The sequence below is a fragment of the Motacilla alba genome, chromosome Z (assembly GCF_015832195.1).
Source record: "Motacilla alba alba isolate MOTALB_02 chromosome Z, Motacilla_alba_V1.0_pri, whole genome shotgun sequence".
Classification (NCBI taxonomy): domain Eukaryota; kingdom Metazoa; phylum Chordata; class Aves; order Passeriformes; family Motacillidae; genus Motacilla; species Motacilla alba.
Window position 1 is genome coordinate 41,764,318 of NC_052046.1, and position 14,645 is coordinate 41,778,962.

The following is a 14,645-nucleotide window of genomic DNA, read 5'->3' on the forward strand; positions in this document are numbered from 1 at the left end:
CAGCATGCAATTATTCCCAATACTGCAGGCTCCCTGCTACTACCTAGCAATCATTCTTTAAGGAATAAATTTGCTTTTTGTATGAACTGTTAATTGCTGTGGTCTAGTGTCTTATTTTTCCTTGATGAATTTTGTACATTAGCATAGTCAAAATCAGCACACAGTGGTTGCTGTAGATCGATTTAAAAAAAAGGAACAAAAGTGTTGAAATCAAGCAAAAAAAAAAAAAAAAGCAGACATTTTATACATTTAGCAGAAAATGGTAGTAACAGTTGATCACACCTGTGCTTATAAACAGTTAGGAGAATCGCTATATGATTTTGTCTGAGAGGTATATACTTTTGAAAGAACTTAGTTTTGAATTTTTCCTTCATTGCTTGTTGATAAGGTCTTCTGGACAGTCTGAGCAAGCAGCATTCTATAAAAAAGAAAATCTAACACATTTAAAATTGCTTTCCCTAGTTTACAGACTCTCTAATCTATTTCAGGATTGAGGTGATTCCTTTAACGATATTTGCTCTTATTTTAGCTGCATTTAGAGTAAGTTGCTCCAAGGCAACCCTTGGCCTAAAGGTTTAGTATGTAGGCCTGTAGGTTAGGCTGCAGTGAGAGTAGATACCTTCAGTAACAACTGTTAAGTCAGAAACAGCCCTTAGAAGTTAACTGAACACAAAAGGTTTCTAGTGGCTCAACAGGTCTTAAAGTTGTAGAATAAGTACCACAAACTTATCTTCACACAGGTGTCACAGTCTGATTTCTAAAATCGCTGATGCAGACAACAGAAAAATAAAATCAAAGGCTATGCTTAACAACAGCCGTCTAATGATACCAGCTCTTAAAGACATAGGCCCCTCTCCTCTATATAAAACAGAGGTTTAAAAAAGAGATAAAGGTGTTACTTGATAGTTCAGCAATGATCTTTTCTGGGAGGAATTACTTTGAATCTCAGCAGTCCAAGTGAAAACAGCATCTCATCTGCGCTCTCCTCTGCGGCGCAGATATTTTCATGTCCTCAAATTTCTCCCAAAAGAGTCATGCAGTGACTTGCATGCGTGGATTCTTTTCTTCCTGGTCCATAGAGCCATTTTTCCAATTTAATTATATGTAAACTCCAGCTAAGACCAACAAAAACACTCAGAAAGAAATTTGCTACTGGCATTTCCACTTTTCAGCTGCTCTGCTTTTGTAGCTTTTCAATTTAAAACTTGCATGAAAATACCCAGGCTGTGTTCATAAAGATTTCTGCAGTTCAAATACATCAAATATGGGTAAAGAGTAGGTTATTAAAAAAAAAAAAGAAACAGGCAAATACGAGTCTAAAATTAATTTCTTGTTGAAAAACAAAAGCCACAATTCAGAGACAACTTTCCCATTTGCATTTCTATAACCAGTTCTCAGAGAGTCTGAGTTACTGTATGGGCTTGGGGTCAAAACACCTAAAGAGGTGTAACTTAAACAATCAGTTGCTGTTACTTCTGGGAAAAAAAAATGATGATCAGTAAGCAGTTTCTCTTCATATGGATAAAAACAAAGCAGAACTTTAACCAAAGTTATTACCTCATCAACTCACAGAGCCACTGCTGAATGCTCATGATGAAGGAACAGAGGTCAGTATAGAGATTTAATGTCTTCTATCCAGAAATTTAATTCTTATTTCATTAAATCTGGTTTAGGATATTTCTTTTTTGTTTACTCTATCAATGAGTAATTACTCTAAATCTAAGTGACTTGAAATAACAAGGAAAAATTTAGAGCCAAAATGCTGAGTTAAGTTACTTAACTGTATACTAGTTCCCATACAATACAGAGAATTCCCATTTTTACACCAGATTGCAATTACACACTCTGGAGAAAAACAAAAACCACACCAAAACACAAACCACAATTGAGCCGGACAGGAATTTTCCAAGTTACTTAGTTTCTCTCCAACTACCTGAAAAGTGGTTAGTGAGGTGGGTGTTGGTCTCTTCTCTCAAGTACTAAAGGACAGCACAAGAGGGAATGGCCTCAAGTTCACCAAGTGTGGTTTAGATTGGGTAACAGGAAAAATTTCTTCACCAAAAGGGTTTTCAAGCTTTGGAACAGGCAAGCCAGGGAAGTGACAGAGTCATCATCCTTGAAGGTATGTAAGGACACATGGATGTGGCACTAAGGAACATGGTTTAGTGAATGACTTGCCAGCATTACGTTAGTGGTTGTAATCCATGATCCTAAAGGTCTTTTTCAAACTAAATGATCCTATGATTCAAAAAATAATTGCTTAGCATGGGGATTTCTAATGTTAGGTATAAATTCCATAAATCTGATCTAATTAAGTAAATTGTACAATTTGTAGACCATCTCAATTTATTTTCTGATGCCATACTATATTCCTGGCTGTTAAAACTGACAGAACATCCCTCTGAACATTATTGGGCCTATTCCCCCACCCAACTCACCACTTCCTCTAACAGAAGGTACATCATTCCCTCAGCACATCCCACCATCCTCTCTCAGACAACAGTGATCAGGATAATGCAGACACTGTTTTGTTTTCCATCCTCCTCTTTGCTCATTTTCTCCTTTCATAATAATAGTTTTGGACAACCAGCTGCTGCTACTGAGCAGAAGATTAAATAATTTAAAATGTGAGCAAGCCCTTCCTACTTCTCCTCTGAGCACTACATTCACTGATTCACTGTAGGACTGTACGCATATTTCCAGGAGCAGTTAACACAGGAATTAGTGTAGTTCCTTATTCTGAAACCTTGCGACACTCACAAACTCTTAACCACCGCCTTCCTTACCTCAGTTTCTATGCAATGATACAAGACTCACATAACTTTTCTAATTGCCAGCTCTCCCTGCTCTGTCACTGTATATTTCTTGTCTGGTCATAGCTTGAAAAGAAATGCCTTAAAATTTTGGAGGAAGCAATTAAAAAAAAAACTTTGAAGTGGAAAAAACACTTAACTAACAAATATTAATTTTTAAAATTGCTTTTCTGTTCTTCTAAAATATCACCCCACAGAAGTTATATCAGTTTTGTTGAATTTTTCTCACAGATAATTGTTTTACAGCATAGTCAGTAAATAACCCCTGTTGCCATCTGCTCGCTCTTTGGGACAAAGAAATCCACTTGCAGAAAGTGTGTAAGTGTACTGGCACAGGCTGTTGAGATCACATGCAAATGTCTGAGTATATCAGAAAACCTATCCAAAATCCTAACTAAAACCTCAAGCTTTCACGTATCAGGCAAGCAGTGATGTTTCTAGTCCTATCGTCCCTCCCACAGAGGAAAGGAAGTGTGAGGAGGAACATCAAGCAGAAGGTTATATTTATTCAAAGTCTTCATGAAAGCAAATTACTTTGGCATTTCTGGACCCAGAACTCAACATAAAAACTCTGAAGATTGTATGGATCTAATAGGAGACAAGCACAACTCCTTAAATTCAAGACATGCTCAAATTTGAGTTCACATGTTTACAGGCAAAAAAAAAACCTTCTAAAGATCTACTTATGAAATCTAATTTTTGAAAGATACTGTACTTTGTTAGTGGGACAGCGTGTAAGTAAAACATAAATAAAGAGTAAAAATCTTCATATTTTTCAAAACTTTCTGCAAAACTGTGTCTTGTAGAAGCAGTGATTAACGTCACTGTATTAACACTTAAATATTGCATTACACTATTTCTTCTTGTAGGTAAGTATCAGTAGATACATCACATGAGACATTAAAAATTACTGAATTGAAGAAAGCAATGATTTTTTTATAAGGCTGCCTTTTAATTTTATAATCTTTTCAGTGTGCTTCAAGAACTTGTTTGTTTATGATTATTATTCCTTGTCATATCAATTTAGCTCTTCCTTCTATAAAGCAAATTACTTCCTGCTCTGTTATGCCCTGGGCTGTCTCCAACACATCCATTAAAAATTCTGTGTTTGGAGGGAATGAAGAAAAGCTTATCTTATCTCCTCCAACATGCTTGTTCAGCAAACAAAACCCATGTCCAAAACCACATTAGTTATGCTAAGATTCTTACTAAAGATTTCCTTCTTCTCTACCATGTCTCCCTAATCATTCCTCTTCTCCTCCATGTCTCCCTAATCATTCCATACATTATAAGTTCCTTCTGAGCAAGAAAATAATTTAATTCTACACAGAAAAATTATTTGCTCTTACTAAAGCAGGACAGTACACAAATTTCAAACTTGCATCTATCTGCAGTGAGAAAGCAGTTATAACCTTTAACCAGCTAACAAAGCCAAAGCAAGCCACTGGAATGTCACAGAAATCACAAGTCCTACTGGAAAGCCGTTTGCCTTCATTTCACCATGGTTTCACCTACAACTTTGGAGCTGGGGCTTCTTTTTGCTTGTATGTAGGCAGCTTTTGCTTTCCCTATCAAAATATCTTCATCTCCTGACTTTCCCCTTTTTTACCCTTGTGATTCTTTCCCCCATCCTGCTGCATGGAATTAAGCATGTGGCTACACGGGGATTAGCTGCCTATCAGGGTTCACCTACAACAAGAACATTTAAGCACAAATTTTACTTACTGGTATAGTCAGTGTAAAAGGTTAATATATAGCCACTTACAGGAAAGCAGAAGTCTCTGCATTTAAGAACAAAAACTTTCATGCCTGCAGTTATTCTAAATGTGTTAAACCTTACTTTAAGAACCTTTACAGGAGAGCAATATTTCTGGGGGAAAAGAAAGTTTAGGCTGCTACAAGATAGATGCCACCCTTTTTCTCTCTCAAATTACTGAATTCATATTAAAAAAGGAAATTATCCAATGAAAAAGAAAAAAAAACAAATTAAGAAGTATTAGGCAATATGAAGCATTGCTATGAGAATCTGAATCATCCATGGGACTTGCCTGCTTTTTAGAGATAGAACAGAAGTAAAAGGTAGGCTAAGAGCAAGTTCTTAATTCCCACTAGGCAGCAAGATTACATATGCATCGTATATTTTTAACAGACCAAACCTGGACACATATACACTTATATATACTTCCATATGCTGAATGCAACTACAAAAAATAATTTAAAAAGAAATTTTAAAAAAGGCACACAGACTCTGGTAAAACAAAAGAGGGTCTGTTGTTTTTTGTAGTGTCAACATTTACATGCGAACAGATATGATGACTCTGTATGATTTTAATAAACACTCTTTAACAAATACTCTTTTAAGAAATACTCTTAAAAGGCAAACAGTACCTAACATCTGCTCACAACCTGAAGCCAATATACCACTCTGCAAGGGTTTGATTTCAAGTTAGAAATAACTGGAAGAGGTTTAGAAGAATCTGTATAGTTAAGCATATATCATGACTTGTACTGGAAGACAAAAGGTCTTCAAAACAGATGCTGGGTTTGGGAAAAAAAAAAAAACCACAAAAAACCCCTTCTTTCTCAAAAAAAAAAAAAAAAAACCAAAAAAACCCAACAACAAAACACAACAACAACAAAAAAAAAACACCTAACTTGAAAATGAACAGATTTTCCTGTATTGCAAAGGAGGACAAATTTTGCCCTCCACTCCAAACTACACAAGGGAACTCAAGTTCCAAGCCTTACAAGGTCACTCACCCCTTCAAGCTATACTGCAAGGTCTGCTTCTGCTGTTTACTTGTTTATGTGGGTTTTAAAAATGAATGTGAGATAAATACTGCAATGACAAGCTTCTGCACATAGACGGGAACAAAACCCTGCCAATTCACTGTATAATGGAAATTAAAACAATGTGTGATTATGTATTTTAAGACCCTCTCTTATCTAAAGTTGCCATAAGAAACGTAAGTGAGGAGTGTAATTTCAAGGAAGTCAGTGTTTATTAGTCTTGGGTGCTTCTAAAAGGTTCTCTGAAAGTCTCTTCCTGATTTTTCAGCAACGTACCACAGCATTTTCTTTGTCAGGACCTCAGATTGAAGAACTACATGGATCAATTACATTTTATCATTTACCAGTTACATTTAAATGTAAATAGCCAGGCTACTATGGAGTCTTCTTTTCAAATCTTCACTTGTATGTTATCAACAAAAAGAAAATATCATAGAAGGGGAAAAAGTGAGTAGATCATTTACTGAATACTCCACCAATACAACTGGCAAAAATTTGTAACTTATTTTTGTCATAATTATTTATCTGGAGCTATGAGGAAAGAAGAGGAGAACTTAAGGCTAATCAAACCAAGGTTAGCCTGGATTTTGATATCCAACAGATATATATCATGTCTGTTCACATGAACATACATTTTCAAGCTTAAATCAGTCAGGTTTCCTATGAGAAAATGCAGGGGAAGTAGAAGAAAGAGGAAGTAGTTTCAAATTACATTTTCCTCTTTGGATACTACTGAGAAGGAAAACCTTCCACAAGGTTATTAAGGCAGTGTTCAATCCTCAGCCATTGGCTGAACGAAAAACTGGATAGGAAAGAAGCTTCTCGCTTTAATTATAGAATATGGTTGTTTTAGTTTACTGCTTCCAGTCTTACTAAAGGCATGTTTTGCAATTAAAATCACATAAAACATTTAACCACAGGGGTCTAATGAAAAGGTCTTGAATCTTAAGAGACATACAGGAAGTTGTGTGGCTCAGATTTCTCAAGCCACTCAACTCCCATATTCAGAACTGCTGACTGTCCTCTTCACAACACCTGTCCATTAATTTCATGTCTGATAAGTAGCTCGTTCATCACTGCTGAGAATACAAAACATTTCTCTGCTGGTACCAGTCATTCTGAAGAAAAAAAAATTTTTGAGAGTTTGCTGAAACATCTAACAGGTATAGGACCTGACATGACTATATACAAACTGATGCTTCCCTAATCTTTTCGTTCTCTTGTTTGCTTTTAGCAATGAATTAACAGAATCATATCATCTTGCTTGAACACTCTTTACAGAGGCAACCCAATATGCCTTCTGGATTACTACTGTTACTTAATATCCACTTGACAACTCCAACCATACCAAACCATCTGCAGGCCACAAGCATATTACATGTTCGCTGCTCCCTAACTGGTAGTCTCTGGTTGTGATATTTTATGAAAATACCTTTGCTGGGATTTTCTTCTTCTGAGAAGCTGAGGGGCCTCAGCTTCAAGTGTAAACAATTTGTTATCTGCTGCTGTGGAATGCAGCAGGTGCTTTCTCGATTGGTCGATGTGGGATGTTTCTACTTGGTGGCCAATCGAGGAGGCAGCAGCTCTCGGACTCTCTGGGAGTCACAGAACTTTGTTATTCATTCCTTTCTATTCCTGTCTTGCCTTCTGATGAATCTTTCTCTATGTTCTTTGTAGTATAGTTATAGAGTGGTCTTTTTTAATGTAATATATATCATAATATAGTAAACCAGCCTTCTGAAATGGAGTCAAGATCTCTCCTTCACTTCACCAAGTCCTGACTGCCCAGAAGACCCTCGGCAATAGTAGTCCAGTTCACAGAAAGCAAGAATGCACCAATGGCTAGAAGTTACTGACTACAACTCCTGACACAGTAAGTTTTGTATCATCTTAACGGAGCAAAATTACACCTATTTACATTTTTCTCAGTCTCACAAAACAACAAGAAAAAGGGATATTGATAAAGAAAGAAGTGGCAGTGTGTCTGCCTGATAGCTTAAGACATACTGAAATCTAGATTACTCCAAAACCCTATCTAGGTATCATATATCAGCTTTGAAGTTATCATCAGAACAACCATCACCATAGGAGGGTGTGGGCAGCTCAGACACCAGACACTTTTCAGAAGGTCCCTTGCAAACTAAATCATTCACTGATTCACACTTATGATTATTCCTTTGTTCCAAAAGAGACACTAAAGCCTCATAAATATCTCAGTCCATGATAAAAAGCACAGGTTTTCACAGCAACTGACAGTTTATACATATTGTATTCACAGCCCCATTTTCTGAAAACCTGCTCTTTGTTGTTCTCTGATAATGGTTTACAGGTCAGAAGTATGAGGCGTCTAAAGCATTTCAAAGCATTTTGGTCTCCCACTAACACAAGTCTTGCTGAAGTCCAGAACTTTTGTTTTTCATGCATGAAAAAGAGTAAAAGTGGTTCTACTAATGTGCTACGAGCTCGTTGTTACTGAAGAAACTGTCAGTTTCTATACAAAAGAAAGGTTTAAATAAAAATCACTATTAGGCTCTACTAGAACAGTAGGTGAATTAGGCACATTCTTAGTTTTGAACACAATCAATTCTCCATAAAAGTCAATGGCACTGTGGTAGAAGTATTGTTACACAAGAACTCCAGTTAACAGAATATATTCCTTCAATGTCAGAGCAATTACAACCAAAGGAAAGCTCTCTGCACACAGTTATGCTTAGTAAAGCACACTGAAACACTCCTCCAAACATTTTGGTGGGAGTTTTGATTGGAATAAAAAACAAATCCCAAAATCAAAATTCACCTTATTTCCACACCAACAAAACAGCTGACTGAAAGTATCTTGTGCTTCAGTGGAATCAGGATTCCACTTCTTCACTCTCCACCTGATGTAGTAAAGAAGACCTCTGATTCAACAGTCTACTGCACACCCTGAATAATCCAGAAGAACTGGGCTCGGAGGTCTTCCTTGAACATCTATTTTGAGACAACACTCATAAAGCAATAACGGACCAGCTGTGCCCTGGGGACACGAACTGTGCAGAACCCAACACACCGTATTACCCTGAAACTCCTCTCTCTTTGATCAACCAGATGAGTTTTCCAGACATGTTCCCTCCCCTCCTTACTCCAAATTTCCTTCAGGAGTATCCATCTTTTGGCAATTAAAACACAGATAACACAAGATCGTGGTTTATTTTAAAAGTTAATATGATCTTATTTTAAGGTACTGTTGGACAGAAGTCTAAGCAGCAGCTGCCATGCATATATTTCTCTGACAGACAAAGGAATAATACTGCTCCCAATCATAAAGAAATCTCAATGTTTTTGCTCTTCTACACAGTCTTTGCTTTAGCACTTAATGAAAAAAAATATTGTGCAGGAGAACTGGAAATTCACTGAACTTTCTTAAAGGAGTAAAGTATGAAAAATTTTAATTCTCTGAATTCATCACTACTTTAATCAGAGGATGCATTAAATATAGATAAACTCAGCTTCTTTTTATGTAATTGCTGCACCAATGCCCATCTAATATGAAAAAAATTATTCTGACTAGTGAAACAAACAGGATGTTTTATCCTTGCTTTCATTTGCTTGTACTATGGCAGTCATTACAGGGCTCTATGCAGCACACATTCACATAGCCTCGACAATGTGAAAAGTGGTTGCTCAACTTAACATCATCTTCCCAAAAAAAGATAACAAGAAAGTCCTAGAATACTTTTATAGGTAGATACTGAGGTCAGCATAAGTTTTCATTGTTTTTTATTTATGAAGTAAACACACAGATACTACATGTTTTCATTCTTCAAGTGGAAGACCAACTGGTAAGTGGAAAAATACCAACAAATGATCAATAGTGAGCACCTATACTCCCATCTTCAGACATTCTTTGAGTTACTGAATTCCCTTTCTGAGCATCCATTGCTTGGCAGGGAGTTCACAGAGAAGCAGTAAAAGCAAACACATACCCAATACATTGAAAAAACAGGTTCCTGTTCAGCTGAGCTAACACAGGAACACAAGCACAGATACTACAACATGGCTTTGTGGAAAACTACGACCCAGCACAATGCATTAGGACAATGTAAAACTCATACTCAGGAACAGATTAAATCAGTATTTTTTTCCAGTAATAACTGATGGGATAGGCAAAACACAGGGCAGAAAAAAAGACATCAAGAACAGACCTCTTTGATGTTTTCCATCTACCATTGTACAAAAAAAAAAATTACTCAATCTGTTGTTTAGGACTGAGTAACACTTTAAGACAAACAGGAACCCTTCTGCTCCATGACACAACATTGTAAAACATGGGCAGTCAAGGCTGTGCCTGCTGTCCCCAACAGAATTGAAGCTATGCACACAGGAACATGCTCCTGCAACCTCCAATACACTTCTGTACTGAACAAAATTAACACGAAGAACAAAAATATTTTAGAATTGACAGGAACTACCTGAAATAACTAGACTTTGCAAATAACATTTTCATTTTGTAAAGAACATTACCTAACTTGATTTATTTCTACTTTCCAAAAAAACCCCACTTCTTCCCATGAGAGTCTTTTTATTTTGTTCATCAATTTAGTCATGTAATGAATATCAAAAATTGCATCTGTTGTGTATGAAAAGGATAAAAATAATTCAGGAATGTCAGTGAAAGTGAGTGTTATTTGCACTTAAGATCTTCACAAGTTATCCCATCTGCAGTTGCAAGTTCATGCATGTCACCCGTCTTAAATAAGAACCTCTGTAATAGCTCACTTTTACCTCTTTTTTCCGTGTCAAGTAGAGAAGTGACATATTTAATGTATTAAACAGGAAATTACGAAATGACCTTTCAGAAACACATACAACCTAAAAAATAAGCAAAATACTTGCAAAATAATTTATATTTATGTCCAAGATAGAGATGTCCAAAATTACATTATATATTTCCTTTAATCTGTATTTCACTTCTTTCCCTTGTTTTGTTTCTTTAGATTTTAGTGAAACTGTTTAGGTAACAAATGACTAGTCAAAATAAATAAATTCTGCTCATTGATTCAGAGCAGAATTCAAAGGAATGGGAGACCATACATCTTAGGGGGGAAAATTCTGTGCAACAAATAAGGAAAACTTTCATGAACTTTTAATTAAACTTTGATTAGTCATTCTTGGGGAAAAATCTCAAATTAAGGACAGTCATGCAAAATAGAGGACTCCATCTCAAAAAAAAAATCCTACCAGTAACCATTTCTAGAACATTTACTACTTTATAGCATTCATAATTTTCAAGGAGAAGAGTAGATGGGACATCAGGAAATGTTCTTCACTGAGAGGGTAGCTGGTCACTAGAACAGGTTGTGGCATCAAGCCTGCCAGAGATCATGGAATGTTTAGATGCCACTCTTAGTAACATGGTTTAGTTTTGGGTAATCCTGAGATGATCAGGGAGTTGGACTTAATGATCCTTATCGTTCCCTTCCAACTTGAGATATTCTATGAATAACTCAGCTCTTCCAGGCACTAAAAATAAATATGCAATTAACTGTTCTTCCAGAGCTACAGACCTCATACATCATCTCCACCTATATTCCTATGCAGGGAGGAAGACACAGCCTAGATCTCTTCAGAGAGGTCCAAAACTAAGTTTACAGTGCAGGGATGAGGGAAGAAGTACCAAAAAAAAAAAAAAATCTTAAGTTTATTTAGTTTATCTGAGCATTTCCACTGGAGAAGCTATTCAAACAGTAAACAGTTCAGCACACTCACTAGGATTTCAAGGAAAGGATAAAGGTCCTTGACTTTTGAAATGCATTATGGCTGTGTGTTTTCTTTTATTTATGAAAAAAAAATCTAATCAAATATTGAACTACGAAAGCTGGAATTTATATCCACTTTAGTACATTTGCTGCCTTAAATTCTATTTTAAGACACATACTCATTCAGACACAGCTCTACTTCCATAAAGAAAAACAAGAAATTGTCTCATTGCTAGTTTGCCCAATGGGTATCAGAGTTCTGAATCCAACTAAAATGCTTTTGCAAAATATTAAGATCCAATCTGTTCTCTCTCCCCCATGCTTCACAAGGGTAAAAACCCAAAAGAACTGAGAGATCTACAAGTATAACATTGTAAGCTTCCTGTGATAGGCATGCTTTCTTCTCAATTTGAACAGCACTTTGCACAGGAAGTCAACACAGACTCACAAACAGAATTCATAAGTATTGTATAAGACAAAACAAAAATCCAGTTTATTTGAAAAATTTAATGCCCACAAAAGGTTCCAGACTACCAAGCAGGAAAATGAAAATTCTATTCAAAAAACCAATAATGTAAGCACCCTCTTCACTTCAGATTTTTGCAGCTGCTGTTGAGCACCAAACATGCCCTATGACCATCAGAAATAAGGAGCAACATTTTTGCTCTAATATTTGCATATTCTCTGTGGTATCCATTCCAGCAGAGCCAGCTTTCAGGAAGAAACTTACTGACCAACTTCAGCTCCACATTTTCTTCCAGTCTTACCACTATCCGCAGGGTTTTCATTTCAGGGAACAAAATTAGAAAGGTCACTGCATGAATATTGCTTCTCAGTACCTTAAGCTACATGCTAAAGCCCACATTTTCTTCCAGTTGCATAGAGCAGAATTTTTAAAACATTTGGTTGCACCATGCAGCAATACCGTTATGTCAAACAGACCTTTAAAACAACATTTCATCTCTTTCAAAAGGAATGGCCTTAACAAGACAACTTTAAAATAAAACTCTTCCCCAAACTGCATCACTCTTAAAGACAAGCTCTTTTTATGATGCATACAAGAATGCAGAATACAACCCTGTGACTAAAATAGGCTGTAGTTGAAAGACCTTATACTAAGGCCAGGATTAACTAGAGAACCAAAACATCAACCACTTGTACAAACTGTAATTTTAGCATGAGAATACAAAGAGGGAAAAAAAGAAAGAGGGAAAAGGTCTCTCTTGCTAGTTATGCCATCAAAATATGCCCAGAGCTCATGACCTTCAGTTTCTTTCAGACTCTAAACACCAGCATCACATGATAGGGGCTATTTCATGTGTTTGAAAACAGGGAAATGTAAGGCAATGAAGATATATTTATAGATTCATAACATGGCTCACAGAACTATAGAATGGATTAGAAGGAACCCTAAAGATCATTTACTGCCAACCCCCTTGCCATGAGACAGAAAATTTATTTTTTAGTGCATGGGGCTTTTTTAAAATATGATGCAGCAAACTCTGCCTGGTACTTTAGCAATGGCTATCCAACACGCTTGTCATTTAACAGACCAAATCCCACCTGTAACAAAAGTGCTGCGTTTTCAGCAGGAAGGCTGTTGTTTTACCCACTGTCTAATTCCATATTTGGCCATGCTTGTGAATCTAACCAAACATACTTCAGTTTTAGTTTAATCTGAGAGCTTCATTTCCTCCTCTGCCCTGGACGGGTACAATGCGTTACTATTAGTACAGGCAGAAGCAACACGGACTTTTCATGGCTTCATTTCAGGCGCAAGCACAGGATGGACACACACTGCTGTATCACGACGACAGCAAACGCTCCGTATGCTTATTTCTGAGCATATGCAACCACGTCGGAATTTCAGGCACTTCTGTCAATACAGGGGCAGTTCTGAAAGCTTTCTGGGTTTCACCCTGAAACACTATTTTGTACACCGCTTATACTTCTGTATTTTATTTCTCCTTCCGCTCGGGGGGGGGGGGGGGGGTACCTTCGGGTGAGAGTGCCCCGATCAGGAAAACGCCATTAACAGCGGGTCTGGTTCCTACTTCCCATCAGATTAATGATGGCTTTGGAACTCGAGACACCTATAAGGTTCCTTCGGTGGTGCCACACACAGCGAGCGTACACCTGGTGTACAAGTGGCCCCGGTTTCCCAGCGTCAGTGAGACCCCGGCTGGGCAGTGAGAAGCGCAACAGCGCCGAAAAAGCGGGGCAGCTCCTCTCACCTCTGTCGTTCAAGACACCTATTCCTAATTAACCTGAGACAATTTTCAAGCCGTGGACCACGAAGGCAGCAACACTACGAAGCCTCTCGTTTTCCTCTGAGCAAGCAGCTCCCGCTGGATGCGGCTCCGGCCGCGAGGCCCCGCGGCCCCGTCCCAAGCTCCGACGGCCTCCCGGGTACTCACCGCTGGGAAAGGGCTCCATCTTCCTCCCGGAGTCTGCTCTCGGCGGAGGCGCTGCCAAGGCTCTTTACTACTCCTCCTTCTCCCGCCGCCGCCGCATGCTCCCAGGACGGGCTCAGACCGTGCCCCCTGCCAGCACCGCCCCGCCGGGGCGGCAGCGGTATCAGCCCGCGGCTCCCTCCCTGCGCGGCAGCTTTTTCAGGCGAGGCAGCTCCGGCCAACCGCCACCCGCCGCTGCCTCAGCGCTTGCTTCCTCCTCGCCCCTGGCTGGGCCCCGCGGCACCGCCTCCTCCCCGCATGGGTCCGCCTCACGCCGGGAATGCCGGGGCGGGCTCCGGACCCCGAGGGAGCGGGTGTCGGATCGCCGCGTCCCGTGGGCCGCTCGGCGGAGTGGGGTGAGCCGGCCGCGGCCGCACCGGGCCCGCCGCGCAGCGGTCGCGCAGGCCGTGGCGGTGCTGCTGGCCCGGCTTTGCCTGCATCTCCCTGCCGTGCGCCTTCCGTCGCAATTTAACCTCACTTTTTTATTTAAACAAATAATTCCCTTATCATCCGGTAGTGTTCTGCTGTGCAAGATAGAGGAATCAAAAGGCACAAGCGATTGTGTGATCAAATGATGCTACAAAGGAAGACTAGATAGTGTTCCAGGAACCAAACACAAAAGATCAAAACAATTAATTCTACAAACTGGACCTGGTATTTGTGAAAGAGAGCCAAGCATCCAAGGTGGATGTCACCATGAAATATGGAAGTATTGCAACATCATTAGAAGTGGCTGCTGTGGGAAAAGTAGAGAAGTACAAACATCTTCAAGAACAAATTCAATAACTAAAAAATGCTGCAACTATTACATTTACGGGTTTTCCACTTGGCACACGTGGGAAGTGGCTTTG

General features: G+C 38.7%; 1 protein-coding gene across 2 annotated transcripts in view; it reads right to left on the minus strand.

The window, feature by feature from the left end:
- LOC119695461 (leucyl and cystinyl aminopeptidase) overlaps positions 1 to 14,024 on the minus strand; it is a 51,063-nt gene extending 37,039 nt beyond the window's left edge. The window contains exon 1 of one of the 2 annotated variants that reach the window (XM_038124011.1): positions 13,759 to 14,024. In XM_038124011.1, the coding sequence (XP_037979939.1) occupies positions 13,759 to 13,777 (19 nt within the window). In that variant the 5' untranslated portion in view covers positions 13,778 to 14,024. The remainder of the gene's footprint in view (positions 1 to 13,758) is intronic. The other variant, XM_038124012.1, reaches the window with a different exon arrangement.
- Between the last annotated feature and the right edge of the window lie 621 nt (positions 14,025 to 14,645).